Below are 17917 nucleotides of genomic sequence, written 5' to 3'. Positions count from 1 at the left end.
AATATTTAAAAGAATATTAAAAGAGTAATCATGTAATAAAGTTTTCAAACCGATTGCTTTACGGATTGAGACATCATCACTTTCAAAATCTTCGCTCTCAATTTAAAAAAAACTTCCAAAAGCTGTTCACGAAAATCTGATACAGTGAAAACTAACCGAGATTTAAAATTCAATCACGTCGGACAAACTGTTAGCATTTTTTTTCGAAACAAACTGTTCTAAAACATAGTCTGTTTAGGCGAGCTTGAAAAAAATGAACTGGCAAAAGAAGACGACATTCTTTAATTTTTTTATACGTATCCTGCAAAAATTTAGTTTATTTTAAGCGCATGACAGTGAGTAAATAAAGTTTGGGTACAATAGTTTTAACTTTTGCCTGGAGACCATTCAATTCACCAGACGTCACGGCAGCGCCGTCATAAGTTTGCCCTACCAATTTATATTTGATATCAAAAAATTTTAATCTGTCCTTTAAAACACCAAAAGTATATTGTGCCTTATGGCTTTTACTCACGTCCGTAAAACCTAAAAACCTCTAATAAATATTACCACGTAACGCGTATCGAACAACAATTGATAATTGTGAATGACACGATATATCGGTAGTTTCATTTACTTCTAGCAAAAAGCAAATGGTTTCCTGAATCTTAGATTCAATAACGTTATTCAAAATATAACTAATTGATTCTATTAATTGTGGATTGTTTTAGATACGCCGCTAAATGTATTCGAATCAGAAAGTAAATTAGAAATGTCTAAATCGTATTTCTTATTAGTTATTAACATTCTTATTAGTTCTCTATAATAACCTCATCGTGTCCCTTAAATGATAATTCCTGACAACTTAAAAAAAATACAATATCAATTAAACCCTGTATAACTGCGTGGTAATTTTTTACAAATTCGTTATGTTTAATAGTATTTTCACGTTGGGCATTATATAATGAAACATAGATATTTTGTTTTCCAAATAAATCTAATTTAATGTGGCTGTATGTATGATCTTTCGAAATATCATGTTTCTGTAAAGCCCTAAATAATTCCTTTAAATTATCGTTACCAGATTCACCCCACGGATTTTGGCGTTTGCTCCTATTTGTCGAAAATAAGATGCAAGGCCAACAGAAAAGTTTATTTTTTATTTCACCCCTGGTAAGCCATGGGTACTTTTTGTACCAATTATCCGAAAATAATCTATAACTTCGCTTACCCCCCGCACTAATATTTTTTAAAAAAGAGGTTTAATTCTTTGTAAGTAGGTTTATTTAAACAACCCTTAGAAGGGCTACATCAAAATAACAAACGTTTTCGGAATAATAATTCCATCATCAGGTTAAAAGCAGGTTAACATGCCTGAGCCACCAAAATATTAGAGTAAAACCCTTTGCCCAGTTGCCAGCTGAAGTCCGTTTGAATAGGTCTACCCTGCGGACGCCGGTACTCACGTGAGGCATGGTTATATGTTGCCTGAAGTTAAATCTAATAAAATCTTCATTTTTAACAACAATATGTACATTTTTTGGCAACTTTAACTTCTGTAAAGGGTTTTACCCTAATATTTTGGTGGCTCAGGCATGTTAACGTGCTTTTAACCTGATGATGGAATTATTATTCCGAAAACGTTTGTTATTTTAATTTCGCCCTTCTAAGGGTTTTTTAAATATACCTACTTACAAAGAATTAAACCTCTTTTTTGTGATACATGGTATACAGCCAGCTGCAGGAATTTATTTTCCTTGTGGATTTTATTGTAATATTTTTTAGGCAAAGGACGCCCTTAGTTTTAATATCAATTTGTTCTTCGTATGGAATAGATGAAAACCTATTTTGCAAAACATAATTTACCATATCAGATTTATCAGTACTTATAGTTTCTTCTAGAGCTTGCATTTTTAGGTTAATTTAATTGAATTTGTTTACACTTTAGTTTTAAAAAAGAAAAAACTTCAAATACATCAAAAATCCTTTAACATTTAGGGCAGCGAGTATTATTTTGGAAAATCAATATAAATCAATACAAAACGAATCGATTGATATGATGCCATAGAGTGCACCAGTCAGTGCACTCGCTATCACTTCACTACTTAAGTACTTATCGAAGGTATTATCCTATATGAAAACTCGATCCATTTAACAATTTTTTGAAAAACTAAGCTACCTTATGAATGTAAACTTTTTTTATTTAATAACAGACTCATTTATCTACCTAATTTCAAATTTTTATCCTTGATTTATTTTTTTGGGTCATAGTCTTCTTTGATCGGGCTAACAGGTATTTTCGTTTTTAAGGAATCGCCAATTTCTCTATCGCTCTAGTTTTAAATGTTAATAATGTAAGATGTAGTTTAAGTTCATAATAAGGTCATAATAAAGTGTCCATTGAAAATGTAATTAGCCGAAACGAATGAACGAGATTAAAATTCTATAAACCAAAAAAAATTCAGATAAGAGTGCTATAGAAAATTAACGGTCAGCTAATAACAAATATAAAATATATATTCTAAAGACTTACAAAGTTGCAAACCTTAAAAAAAAAAATCAACTACACAGTCTGTTCCAAATGTTCGACCACATAATCTTGAAAAGATACCCAATGTACTCGGGAATTTAATGATATATACATATCTATATTAAGTTTTATAATAGGTGTATATTGTCAAAAATATTTGTATATTTCCATAGAAAACTAACAGCCTTTTTTATTTTTTTTTAGATGGTGATATCGATCCGATGTGGATAGAATCACTTAATACTCTTATGGACGACAATAAAGTATTAACACTAGCGAGCAACGAGCGAATCGCTTTAACAAAAGCAATGCGACTTCTTTTCGAAATAGCAAATTTACGAACAGCGACACCTGCTACTGTATCAAGAGCAGGAATTCTTTATATCAATCCAGCAGATTTAGGTTGGAATCCGTTTATAGCCTCTTGGATAGATACTAGAGAATTCCAGTCCGAAAAGGCGAATCTAATGATTTTATTTGATAAGTATGTGCCACCTTGTTTGGAGCACACTAAAACAAAATTAAAGAAAATCACTCCTATATCCGATATAGCACATCTTCAGATGTTGTGTCTGTTATTAGATTGTTTTTTAACGCCTGAAAATGTCCCACAAGACTGTCCAAAGGATTGGTATGAAATATACTTCGCTTTTTCGGTTGTTTGGGCATTCGGATCCTGTCTATTCCAAGATCAAATTATAGATTGGCGTAATGAGTTCAGTAAATGGTTTACAAATGAATTTAAAACAGTTAAATTTCCAGTGGGCTCAAACGTAAATGTTTTTAGCTTTTACATTGATGACGAGACCAAGAAATTTTGTCCGTGGACAGAGTTGGTTGCACCTTTTGAACTGGATCATGACATACCTTTACAGGCAACTTTAGTAAATACAGCAGAAACCACTAGAATTAGGTTCTTTGTTGATCATTTAATGAGTAAAAGAGCTCCAGTGATGCTAGTAGGACCAGCTGGTAGTGGCAAGACTGTAATAGTTCACGAGAAACTAAATACGCTGTCTGAAGCGTATGCCGTTACTAATGTGCCATTTAACTTTTACACTACATCTGAAATGCTTCAGAGAATTTTAGAGAAACCTTTAGAAAAGAAAGCTGGAAGAGTATATGGTCCACCAGGAAGTAAAATAATGATTTATTTTGTTGATGACATGAACATGCCAGAAGTAGATAAATATTTTACCGTACAACCTCACACACTACTAAAACAATACATGGATTACCAACATTGGTACGACAGGCAAAAACTTACACTCAAAGATATCCATAACGTTCAATTTATATCTTGCATGAACCCCACTGCAGGTTCTTTCACAATAGATCCAAGATTGCAGCGTCATTTTTGTGTATTTTCATTAGGTTTTCCAGGACAAGATGCTTGTTTTCACATTTACAACTCAATGTTTAGCCAACATTTGGAAGATCCGACAAAGAAATTTGCACCTTTACATATGCGACTTTGTGAAGGTATAGTTTCTGCTGCATTAGCTTTGCATTACAAGATGGCATCCAATTTCTTGCCAACAGCTATTAAGTTTCATTATACCTTCACTCTAAGAGATTTGTCTAATATTTTCCAAGGAATGTTATTTGCTACTGGAGATGCTATTAAAAATCAAAACGACTTAATAAGACTTTGGATTCATGAAGCAAGTCGAGTCTATAAGGATAAGTTGGTTGATCGTAGTGATCAAAATAATTTTAACAAGATTTTGGTGGAAACAGTCAAGAAAAGTTTTGAAGAGTTAGATGAAGCTGCGGTATTTGAAACTCCCTTAATTTTTTCTCACTTTTCTGAAGGAATTGGAGACCCCAAATATTTCCCAATTGTAGATTTTAAACAACTTAGTCGTTTGTTAACAGACGCTTTAGGTGGTTATAATGACCTAGTAGCCGCAATGAATTTGGTACTCTTTGAAGATGCTATGTACCATATTTGTCGTATCAATAGAATTATGGAAGCTCCTAGAGGAAATGCATTACTAGTTGGTGTTGGAGGTTCTGGAAAACAATCTCTGACTAGATTATCTGCTTTTATTTCGTCATTCGAAGTTTTTCAAATACAGTTAAAAAAAGGATATTCCATGACTGATATGAAAACCGATATCGCTAGCTTATATTTAAAAATTGGCCTAAAAAGCATCGGAATTACATTTCTAATGACAGATGCACAAGTTCCAGAAGAATCATTTTTGGTATTAGTGAATGATATGTTAGCTTCCGGAGAAATTAGTGATCTTCTACCAGAAGAAGATGTTGAAAATGTAATAAATGCAATGAGAGGTGAAGTAAAGGGCATTGGACTTCAAGATACTAGAGAAAATTGTTGGAAATTTTTTATTGATCGTGTTAGAAGATTGCTAAAACTTGTTTTATGTTTCTCGCCCGTGGGATCTACTTTAAGAGTCAGAGCAAGAAAATTTCCAGCATTGGTCAACTGTACTTCGATAGATTGGTTCCATGAATGGCCAAAAGAAGCATTAGAATCAGTATCAGAAAGATTTTTAGCAGAAATTGAAGTATTGCCGATGGACCTCGTAAAATCAGTATCACTCTTTATGTCGTATGTACACACCATAGTTAACGAATTATCACAAGTTTATTTAACGAACGAAAAAAGATACAATTATACTACACCTAAATCGTTTCTAGAGCAAATTGATCTTTATAGTAAACTGTTGTCAGAAAAGACGGAATCAGTAAAAAACAATATTGTAAGGTTAGAAAATGGAATAACCAAATTGGCTTCCACGTCACTTGAAGTAGATGCTTTAAAAGAAGTTTTAGCTGTACAAGAAGTAGAACTTTCCGCCAAAAACGAAGCAGCTTCAAAATTAATTACAGTTTTATCAGCTGAAAATGAGAAGGTAGCAGCTGAACAAGAGATAGCCAGTGAAGAAGAAGCAAAGGTAAGAGTTATAGAGGAAGACGTATCTGTCAAAGCTAAAATTTGTCAAGAAGATTTAGCTAAAGCTGAACCAGCTTTAATAGCAGCACAGGAAGCTTTAAATACACTCAACAAAAACAATTTAACAGAATTAAAATCCTTTGGTTCACCCCCAGAGATTGTAGTGGAGGTCTGCGCAGCAGTATTAGTTTTGTTCTCCAAAAAAGGAAAAATCCCGAGAGATAGAAGCTGGAAAGACTGCAAGCAAATGATGAATCGAGTAGACGTATTTTTAAATGACCTGTTGACTTACGATAAAGATAACATGTCTCCGGAAGTTGTAAAGGCTACTATGGAATATGTTAAGAATCCGGAATTTACACCTGAAAAGGTTGTGACGAAGTCATTAGCAGCTGCAGGTTTATGCTCTTGGGTTATTAATATTTTAAAGTATTATGACGTTTTTGTGGTAGTTGAGCCAAAACGAAAAGCCTTAGCTGCAGCTAATAAAGAACTGAATGAGGCAAGACAGCGACTAGCAGAATTAACTGATAAATTAAATATCTTGGAGCGACAGTTGGCTGTACTTAGGGCTGATTACGATGCAGCCATTAACGAAAAGTTAAAATGTCAAGCTGAAGCAGATGCTACTACCAACAAAATAGATATTGCAAATAGACTAGTTGGTGGCTTGGCTTCAGAAAATGTAAGATGGCGTCAGCTAATTGGGGAATATAAGGATTCTATAATAACGTTACCTGGAGATATATTATTAGTATGTGCTTTTATTTCTTATGTTGGTTGTTTTACTAGAAAGTATCGTACTGATATGTTACATAAGTATTGGAGCCCTTTTCTTACTAAACTTGAGGTACCAATTCCAATGACAGAAAACTTAGATCCACTCGTTTTATTAACTGATGATGCTAAGATCGCTCAATGGAACAACGAGGGATTGCCTACGGATCGTATGTCTACAGAAAATGCTTGTATTTTAACGAATTCTGCTCGGTGGCCTTTGATGATAGATCCCCAACTCCAAGGTATTAAATGGATAAAAACTAAATACGGCGAAGACCTAACAGTTACTAGACCTACCCAAAGAAACTATATTGATTTAATAGAAAAATGTATTACTGACGGAAAGGTAATTCTTTTGGAAAACATCGGTGAAACACTAGATGCTGTACTAGATAATGTTCTTGGTAGAGTATTGATTAAAAAAGGGACGTGCGTTAAAGTAGGAGATAAAGAAGTTGATTTTGATCCCAACTTCAAATTAATTTTACACACGAAGTTAGCTAATCCTCATTACAAACCAGAAATTCAAGCACAGACTACTCTGATTAACTTTACAGTAACAAGAGATGGTTTGGAGGAACAATTATTGGCGGAAGTAGTAAAAGCTGAGCGACCAGATCTGGACGCTTTAAAATCCAGTTTAACAAAACAACAAAATGATTTTAAAATAACTCTTAAAACTTGCGAAGATAATTTGCTCTATCGTTTATCATCTGCAACAGGTAATATATTAGATGATATAGAGTTAGTGCTAAATTTGGAGACCACGAAGAAAACAGCAAATGAAATTGGGGTAAAAATGGAAGAAGCGAAAGTAACTTCTGTTAAAATTGATGAAGCAAGAGAGCAATACAGACCTTGTGCTGCGAGAGCATCTCTTTTGTACTTTATTCTAAACGATTTAAACAGAATTAATGCAATTTATCAGTTTTCGCTAAAAGCATTTAGTGTAGTTTTTAAAGATGGTTTAAGTAAAGCTCTTTCGGCAGAAAAACTCAAAGAAAGAGTTATTAGTTTACTGGACAGTATAACGTTTGCCGTATTTATGTATACCTCAAGAGGATTGTTTGAAAGGGATAAGCTAACCTTTACAGCCCAAATGACATTCCAAATACTCCTGCAACTCGAAGAAATTGAAGCATCAGAGTTAGACTTTTTATTGCGTTGTCCTTCAATACCGAACTTGACATCCCCCGTAGATTTTCTAAATAATACCAATTGGGGGTCTATAAAAGCATTATCCGCTATCGAAGAATTTAAAAATCTTGATAAAGATTTAGAAGGCTCGGCCAAACGTTGGAAAAAGTTTGTAGACAGTGAATGCCCGGAAAAAGAAAAATTCCCTGGAGAATGGAAAAATAAAAGTACCTTACAAAGACTTTGTATAATGCGTTGTTTACGACCTGATAGAATGACGTATGCTATTAGCGGTTTTATTGATGAAAAACTGGGAAATAAGTATATAACTTCGAGAAGTGTTGAGTTTGAAAAATCCTTTGAAGAAACAAGTTCCCAAACTCCAACGTTTTTTATTCTATCTCCTGGTGTAAATCCACTTAAAGACGTCGAAAAGTTAGGAAGAAAGTTAGGGTTTATGTTTGATAAGGGGAACTTTCACAGCGTATCTCTAGGTCAAGGGCAAGAGATAGTGGCTGAAAATGCAATGGATGTAGCTGCCGCTGAAGGACACTGGGTTATATTACAAAATATTCACTTGGTTGTTAAATGGTTAGCTACGTTAGAAAAGAAAATGGAACAGTGTGCTGATACTGGACATGAAAACTACAGGTATTATAACATTTTTTGTAATATGGAATATTCTTTTTTTGATATTATAATGGTTATGACCAATATGTGTGACAAGGTGGTATACATTTCTTCTAGCTTGGCGGGCAACTAGATCAACATCATCTGCATATGCCAAAATTTGGGATGATTTATTAAAAATGTTTCCTCTGCTGTCTATTTGGGCATCCCTGACCGCCTTTTCCAAAGCTATGTTGAAAAGGAGACACGCCAGCGCATCTCCCTGTCGCAGCCCAACATGCGTTTCAAATGCCTGTGATTGGTCGCCCTGTATTTGGACTTTGCAAACAACTTTACGCATTGTAGCCTTAACCAATCTTATCAGTTTATCGGGGATGTGGAATTCATCCATGGCTTCATACAATTTATTTCTTAGGACACTATCATAGGCCGATTTAAAATCTACGAAAAGATGGTATGTGTCGATATTAAATTCATTGGTTTTTTCCAGTATTTGCCTTAGCACAAAGATCTGGTCTGTTGTTGATCGACCAGGCCTAAAACCACTTTGATATTCGCCAAGAAGCTCCTCTGAATATTCACTCAGGCGACCATATAAAATACTCGAAAATATTTTGTATGCTGTATTAAGGAGGGTTATTCCCCTATAGTTTCTACATTCTAATTCATCGCCCTTTTTGTGTAGCGGGCAAACGATCCCAATACGCCACTCTTCTGGGATTTGTTCCTCATTCCAGGCTCTCAGTATGATTTTATATATATGATTAGTCAGAGTCGCACCTCCACATTTAATAAGTTCCGCGGGTATACCATCACTTCCTGGAGATTTATTATTTTTTAGGTGTTTTATTGCATCCCGTACTTCCTGAATTGATGGAGGCTCCAATGGTGTATTGTTGTTTGCTCCTGGGGGTGGTTGATTTGGATCTTCTTCTACTTCGATAGTAAGCAGTTCTTTATAGTGTTCCACCCACCTTTTCAATACTTCTTCTTTTGTATTGAGTATATGCCCCTCCTTATCCTTCCATAGTCCGATCCTTGGTTTAAATTCTTTTCTTGCTTTATTTAGATTTTTATAGAATTTTCTTGTTTGATTTTCCTTTTTTAATGCCTCAAGTTCTTCCAATATTCTATTTTCATAAGTTCGCTTTTTTCTCCGATGGATGTATTTCTCTTCTCTTCTGAGATCTTTATATTTTTGTTCTTGTTCTCGGGTTCTTCTTTGCTGCATTAGTTTATATGCATTGTTCTTTTTTCTTGTAATGTCCTCGCACTCAGCATCGAACCACTCATTGCGTGGTGGTGGTCTTTGCGGCCCTAGAATGTTATTTGCTGCGTCTTTAATGTAATTTTTACACATTTCCCATTGTTCACTAATTGTTAGATTCTCTTTAGTTATGTATTTAGTTTCGATATAGTTTTGAAACCTTTCTACCGTTTGCGGGTTTTTGAGGAGTTCAATATTAAGGCGCCTTGTTTTGGTACTTCTCTCCTTCTTCGCATTTGAGATTCTAGCCCGAATTCTTGTGCCAACTAGAAAATGATCTGAATCAATATTGGCGCCTCGATAGGTGCGGACATCCATAAGGTTGGAGAAGTGTCTAGCATCTATGATCACATGATCAATTTGGTTGTTCGTTAATCCATCAGGCGAGGTCCAAGTCCCCATATGTATTTTTTTGTGTAGAAAACATGTGCTTCCTACGATCATGTTCTTTGAGGCTGCGAAGGTGACTGCTCGGTGTCCATTCGAATTAGTATTATTATGGAGACTATATTTACCAATGTGCGGTAGATATATTTCTTCCCTTCCGATTTTTGCGTTCAGATCACCGATTATTATTTTAATGTCATTTCTGGGACAATTGTCATATGTTCTTTCTAATTCATCATAGAAATTGTCTTTTTCTTCGTCTTGCTTGTCCTCTGTTAGGGCATGTACATTAATAAGGCTAATATTAAAAAACTTGCCCCTTATCCTTAAGCAGCTCATTCGCGGATTTATCGGCTTAAAATCTATAACCAACTGATTGACTTTATTATTGACTATAAAGGCTGTCCCAAATTCATGTCTGGTTCTGTGGCAACTATAGTATATATTGTAGTTTGCTTTTTGGATTATGCCATGACCTGTCCATCGTACTTCTTGTATTGCAGTAATATCAGCATTATATTGTGCTAATATGTCACACAGTTTGCGGATGTTTCCAGGTTCGTTAAGTGTGCGAACGTTCCAGGTAAATACTTTAAGATCATTATTTCCATTACTCAGGTCCTTATTTCGTTGCATAGGTCGTCGTCGAGATTTCCGTCCGGCATTTTTGACTTTCGATTTCGTAACTATAGGGTTTTATCGGGTTGGGTAGTTAACCCAACGCCAAACCCCCTTTTCGGAGGGCCATTTCACCCACTCTCGTCAGTTCCCGACCCAACTTTCCACCCGGGTTGGATACCAGATCTCCAGCTGGGTTGCTCGGTTAACAGGGGACACCAGCGTGAAGGTGAGAGTTGGATTTGAGTGGAAGAGGCTAGTTGGAGTAAACTGGAATCAACTCCATGTATTCGCATTCTACCCCTTTATCCCCCTTGTCACACGCCTCAAAAAATATGGGCCTGCAAGTAAATGAAAATAAAACTAAGATAATGGCATCAACACCCAACAATAGAGCCAGAAACATCGGCCACCAACTCACGGTTGATAATTCTACCTTTGAAGTGGTGGACAAATTCACATACTTAGGCTGCCTGATCACCAAGGAGAACGTCATGACGGAAGAAATCAAGCGAAGAATAATCCTAGCAAACAAATGCTATTTTGGACTGAGTAGACATATGAGAAGCAGAAACTTAAGCCAAAAAACAAAAATAACCATATACAAAACCCTTATACAACCAGTGTTGACATATGGGTCAGAGGCATGGACCATTTCCAAGGCAGATGAAAATCTCCTGCTTATATTTGAACGAAGGATCCTGAGAAGAATATTTGGTGGCATCTGTGAAAATGGTGTTTGGAGAAGGAGGTACAACTACGAGATATATCACAGATATAAACATATATTTGGTGGTAAAGACGTAGTATCCTTTATAAAAATAGGAAGACTAAGATGGGCAGGACATCTGGCAAGATCACAGCAGAACAACCCTCCTAGAAGAATCCTTATGTCACAACCTGTGGGAAGTAGAAAAAGGGGTAGACCAAAACTCAGATGGAGGGATGGTGTAGATGAGGATGGTAAACAAATAGGCGCAGCAAACTGGCAACAGTTGGCAATGGATAGAACTGACTGGCGTAATAGACTTGGAAAGGTCGAGGCTCTTTTATAGGGTTGTAGCACCAATGATGATGATGACCAATATGTACGTAGCTAACTAGGTTAACACTCGTATCTTGACAATGATGGAATTAAATATGTATTTAATATATTTTAACTCATATAAATATTTAAAGTTGACGTATTTAAAGCAATAAAAATCGATTTTATTACATTCCAATTTACATCCTATAGTTTATATTTACCTCAGTTCCCTAAAATATTTTTTGTTTAATTCTTTTTCTCTTCAGTTTTTCCTTTCAAGGTTAGATGAAAAATGAATGATGTTATAGTCGGACCATACGGGGAAGTATATAACGTAGAAAACCTAATTACAAAGCAATGAACTAACAATTGAATGGTGGGCCGCAACAATGTTGTAAGCGACAGAATTGAGATTACGCAAGAGATGAAAAAAACATATTGACAAGTTATTTATGAAAATAAGCACTGAAAAAAAATCAATTTCAACAAGATAAAGTTATAGATGTGTAAACAAATTATGCAAGTTTACACAGAGTAAGCAAAAAAAAATTATTCCAAAAAATATATAACAATGTTGCACCTGATAACATTAGTAATAAATTTTAATCAATTCAAAATGTTTATTAATATGTTTTACATGCTAAGTACACAGTTTAATGCTCCTTAAATTTAAACTTAAAAATATTGTTCTATCTTATTCTATTTTTTTATAAAACTATCGGTATTCGGGTTTAAGGTACTGGCACATATCCAATAGATTTTTGCGTTTTTCTTCTTTTATTTTTATAGGCCCGGTATACGCATTCGGCTACGCATCAATTTGGTAGTTGAATACTCTAATGGCTTGTGCACCCAATTTTTTATTCACAAGTGAGAATGTTTGCCAAGGTTGCATGACGTTGTGAGAAGTTCTAGCCATTATTCTCGTAGGATCATCGCTGTCGAATTTGAACCAACGGTACTCAGTGATCTTACATTTGGGATCTTTCCATAAGTATTTCTCACATACTGAAAAGTCTTTGAAGTCTTTTGATCCATGTAGTATACATTGAAGGGCTTGCTGGGACGTGAGTTGGCAATCACTGCCACCCAGTTTAAGGGTACATTTACCATTGCTCTTTTTTTCTTTCTCTCTATGAGCGAGAAGTCACGGTCACAAGGTAAGAAGCTGCGACCGCTAGTTAAGAACTTTTGTTCTACTTCAGTGAAATATCTATTCACAATCAACAAACGGAACATGGACAGCCTTCTCCAGTTATTATTCTGGCCGACGTATCGGTCAGACCATATTATGAGTTCTTTTATTTTTTCTGAGTTCAATGGACGAAAGTTTTATGTAACACAGGAAAGCTGAAGCGATATCTGTAGAACCACGATAACCAATAGATTCATGCCACAACATCATAGTGGCATCGTTTGAACCTTCATCGTTAATATCATAGTTGTAAGTGGCATACTGACGTTGGTAGAACACTAAAGAATGAATTACTGTTGGACAGTACAACACTTGCTGAAGATCAATAAAGAGTACGACGAGTTGTGGATGAACCTTTTCAGCATCCAACTGCAATGCTTGGTATCCAGCCTCAGCACGTGCATGGTAGAGTTCACTGTCAACAAGAATAGCATTTTTTTCTGGATCGTCTGAAGGATCCACAAGCTTGATATACATTATATCACAAAACGTACACGTATCTGAACGAGGGAGACTAAAGCGCATATAAAGTCTGACTGAAATATGTCAGTGTTAGTACGCCGGGAAACATTGCATTGCGGATACTTTTAATAAAACAGTTTGTACATTTTTTTCAAGTTTAATTCAGCAGGAAGGCAGTTCTTCGTAGATGCAGCGCAACTATAATGGTTTTTTTGATGTGGAAAGATTTTATGTGTTCTCTTATACGTTCTTTGTCGGTTTCGTTGATTTCATTATACCTATTATTGTGTTTTCCACGTTGTTGATCACGTAGCGGCATATTGTTTCTTGACACACTGGTAATTTCTTAAGTCTAATCTGGATGTGATATCGTACAGTACATTGTCGCATTGAGATGTCTTCTGGAGTCTGTCTACGTTGTGGCTTTTAAAGTTCCATACAACTGACCAGGTGCGCAGTTTGTGCGCATAATTCAGCCTATGAAATGTTGTGAAGAGATTTTTTCAAACTGGCCTTAAATTTTAGCAGCCTCGCAAATAGATTTGCACTTACATAATCGCTCCTAACACGCAAGTACTCCAAACTTTAGACAAAAGATGCGAAATTCTAAATGAGATAAAAACTAGAAAGATGGAATACTTGGGGCACATTGTGAGAGGTGAAAAGTACGAACTTTTAAGAAATATCATACAGGGCAAAATTAAGGGCAAAAGAAGTGTGGGAAGAAGAAAAATATCGTGGCTTCGTAATCTACGTGAATGGTTCGGGTGTAGTTCGATTGAACTTTTTAGGCGCGCTGCTAACAAAGTCGCAGTGGCCATGATGATTTCCAATCTCCGCTAGGAGTGGCACGAGAAGAAGAAATCGCTCCTAAAATATAAAAATACTTATTTGAAGTTATCAAATTATCAAAAAATGTCGAATTTCAAATCATACACTCATTACAGACTAGCACAGATCATAATAAAGCTAACGACAATGATAAGGCTACAAAAAAATGCCTTTCCTAACGAAATATACAACATTGTTGCACTCACTTCATGTGGACGGGATATTGCTGGTATATTCTCGTTTCTAGCAGATACATATGCTTCACCTGTATTTCTCTAACGCTTATGGATGTTTCTCTTCCACTGGTTAATATTGATTTTGCGTGTTTTCCCTCTATTTATGTGTAAAAGGGTAGACAGTAACACGTTAACCTCCATTTTTACAGTGATAGTCGTTTGAGAGTGACGTACATACAACGTTTTTGTACGGATACCAACATTGCGGTACGAAAAACTCAGGAAAGGCAAAATATTTTTAGCCAGATTGAAAGATTCTCGCATTGGTCTTTGGATATACAACAAAATTGCATTAAAATCTCACTTTGACCCAATCTGTCGCTTACAACATTCAATTGCGGCCCACCATTCAATTGTTGATGATTTTATATCCACAAGGATCTTTATTCATTAATAAATATGTTGGTTTTGGGATGCTATTCCTTTTGGGTGCTCAGTAAAATTGTAGACCAAAATGAGAATATATTGATTTACCAAAAAAAAAAAAAATTCCGAAGGTACACTTTCTAAGAGCACCCTGTATAGCATTACTTATATTATTATTCTAGGCCCTTCACTCATGTCGGAAGAGATTTGGGTGTATTTCTTTCAGACTTTATACAGTGCTAGTCAAAAGTCCGTTCCCCCCTCGTATCTTTTGAATGGTTATTGTTTTAATAGTGAAATTTGGAGGGAGGTAATAAACAGACGTAGGATTCTCAACTAGTCATAAGAAGTGACGTCAACGCAGAAAAGAATTCTGATTATAGTTTCCCTACATTCCATATTTTTTAAATTACTTTCATTTGTATATTTCCTATTACCAGGAAGTGGTCAGAATCTGCATTTGCAGCCCGATATGACTTGAACATCTTAAATTGTTTTTATCCACTTTTTTGAAATCAAAATATGATATATTTAATTACCTTCAGTTGATCCTGGTATTAGCCATGCTACCGTATGCTCTTTTTTATGTTTGAAGTTTGTGCTCAATATAAATATGTCTGTTGCTGCGGCTAAGTTACAAAGCATTCTCTCGTTAGTGTTCGTAATTGCGTAGATAGTTTTCTTTTCAACTACGCCTTAATTTGTGTCTTCCATTCCTGTCATTGCGTTAAAACTAGTCAAATTAATATATTATTCTTAGGTATATTTTCATATACTTCTACGAGTTTCAAAATACTACTAGAGTTTTTACGAGCTTTAAAATCTTCACCCTCTCCCATAGTTTACTGCTAATTAGGAAAGCTGTACCATTATGAACCTGTTTTCTTTCTCCGGAATAAAACATTGTGTATTTCTTTTTTTACTGTTGCCACTTGATCTTTCTACCGAATTTCTTATAACGTTAAGATTTCGATCTTGTACTTTTCCATTTACTCCACTAGCTCTTCCATTTTACCGGCTCTTAATAGAGTCTTAAAATTCCATGTTCCTATTCATATCCTGTTTACTTTTCTTTTATTTCAATACTTTCAATATCTCCTTATATCCAAGTACTAGTCTTTCTCACCTGTTCAAAATGTATAATAACTATCTCTCGATACATAAGTCTAACTTCACCATTCGCTACAAGTTGTCTGTAATTCAAATTATCTATGGTTCTCTTCCGTCCTCGTACCCGTCATCTGTCAAAATATCAGGTTCAGTAGAAGCAATAAAAATATCCTCAATGTTAGTATCATCGCTTACTAAATGTCATGCTTCATTCACTGTCAAACCGGAAGCAATTATTGCTGCCAATACCCTAAAATATAAAATATATTATTTAGACATGTAACATTACACATATAACGAAAAATGCCCAACGTTACCATATGGTAACAAACCATTATACGATATTTTCTAAATATCATAAGCTAAACAATTTTGTTTTAAATTTTAAAACAAGTATAAATATGTGAATCATCTTAGGTATTATATAAAAAAGAATAAACAAAATACAGAATAAATATAAATAATATTTACAGTTTTTGAAAGTCTATCGCGAATTTCCAATTTCTAAAACTTATTCTAAAACAGATTAGTGCTCCTTATTTATGAGTTAACCAAGAACTAACGTGATTTGCCACCTGCCACAACGTGATTGAAACAAAATGCTCTGCAGTCAACATAAAATAGTGAAAGCTACACAGAGAACTTAGGAAATTTGTTGCAGGTAATCTGTGTCACCATAAGGTTACGTTGGCCGCTAATGGATTAAATAATACACCAGTACATCAGCTTCATTTATGGATGAGCCGTACTATAAGAAATGGGTTCTTACGTCTCAGATTCACTTATTAGTCTAATCTGTACTGGAAAGGTGTGTCAACTCTGGACAGACCGGATAATAAATAAATATATTAAAAACATAGTCACAATAAGTAAGTTTGTTAACGTGTGATCAATTCTTTGTGTAGGTTGTATCTCAGTGCGGAACCATCAGCCGATCCTCAAGAATGTGTTATACCTCAAGGAATTTTAGAATCTTCCATTAAGATTACCAACGAACCACCTACGGGAATGTTCGCCAATTTACATAAAGCTTTGGACAACTTCAATCAAGAAACTCTGGAAATGTGCAGCAAAGAAGCGGAATTTAAGGCAATATTATTTTCACTGTGCTACTTTCACGCAGTTGTTGCCGAGAGAAGAAAATTTGGTCCTCAGGGATGGAACAGAAATTATCCCTTTAATGTTGGAGATTTGACTATAAGCGTCAGCGTGTTGTACAATTATTTGGAAAATAATAACAGGGTAACTATTATTTTTAATATATTTGCAATAAAAAAACTTTAATTTTTTTCAAAATATATTTATTAATACACCAATAAGAAAGATTTTTACATATTTTTAAAAACCTTTTACTTTTTGATATAATCTCCTGGTATCGTTATTAATATATGTATTTGTATATTCATAAAAAAGACGTTTAAAAAGTGAAAAGCATATATCTCCGCATTATAACATAAACTTAAGGCTAAATACCTTAATGAACAGTTTCCTGGGCAACTCCCCTAGACTTTTTATAAAGGGTTATTTATATTAACCCTTTAAAAAGGGTAAAAAGGGTAAGTAAAAGTAAGATTTATAATACCATTCTTGCTTTATTGGAAAAACTATGACAATGAATAGCTCATGCATGTAGGCCAATAACTACAAATTTTGACAAAACATTTTGAAAAATTTGAACTTGAATCTAGCATAACATAATAGGTATTACGCCTAGTTTTTAAGAGGTGTAATACTTCCAATACACTGACAATGTTTCACAAGAATTGAATATATAAAAAAAATTTGGATGCCTGAATTCTCCTGTGAAATTACGTGTCTAACGATGTGCCACACATTGTAAATTTCCTATTTAAAATTAACGATTTGTGGTGGAACGCAGAGAGTTAACAAATGACAGATATCTATATCGTTAAAAGATGTCGTCTTGGACATAAAAAATCGATCTGTTTAGCATTTTAGCACATTTTAGAATTTTTACACAATCTAGTGAAAAGTCTCAGTAGCAAAAGCTAAAGCAGAAGCGTATGTCGCGAAAAGGATGTCAAAAAGAGATGGAAAATGTACTTTGACAGGTTACTAAATGAAGAATTTGACAAACAACCAGTTGAGTGAACGTAGACAGTATATGGGTTCCGCAATGGTATGGGTACCAGAGAGGCACTATTTTTCTTCAACATGCTGACGCAGAGATGTTTGGATGGTAACCGTCCTCTTTACGTCTGTTTTATAGACTGCAATAAAGCATTTGATAAAGTAAAACATGACCGACTCATGGAAATTCTAAAAAATAAAAACCTAGATGAAAGAGATTTAAGGCTAATAATAAACCTTTATTACAATCAGCGAGCAATAGTACGAATTGAAAAAGAGACATCTGAAGAAATGGAAATAAAGAGAGGAGTCAGGCAAGGCTGCATACTATCACCTCTATTATTTAAC

General features: G+C 34.8%; 1 protein-coding gene across 1 annotated transcript in view; it reads left to right on the top strand.

Annotated features, from left to right (window-relative positions):
• The window catches only part of LOC140441228 (dynein beta chain, ciliary-like), a 217054-nt gene that overhangs the window by 154561 nt on the left and 44576 nt on the right, over positions 1-17917 (top strand). Inside the window, exons 17-18 of the mRNA XM_072531813.1 lie at positions 2714-8000; positions 16384-16720. Coding sequence (XP_072387914.1) covers positions 2714-8000; positions 16384-16720 — 5624 coding nt within the window. The remainder of the gene's footprint in view (positions 1-2713; positions 8001-16383; positions 16721-17917) is intronic.

This window comes from Diabrotica undecimpunctata, chromosome 5, assembly GCF_040954645.1.
Source record: "Diabrotica undecimpunctata isolate CICGRU chromosome 5, icDiaUnde3, whole genome shotgun sequence".
Classification (NCBI taxonomy): domain Eukaryota; kingdom Metazoa; phylum Arthropoda; class Insecta; order Coleoptera; family Chrysomelidae; genus Diabrotica; species Diabrotica undecimpunctata.
The sequence above is the reverse complement of the archived record's forward strand: the minus strand, read 5'-3'. Positions and strand labels throughout refer to the sequence as shown.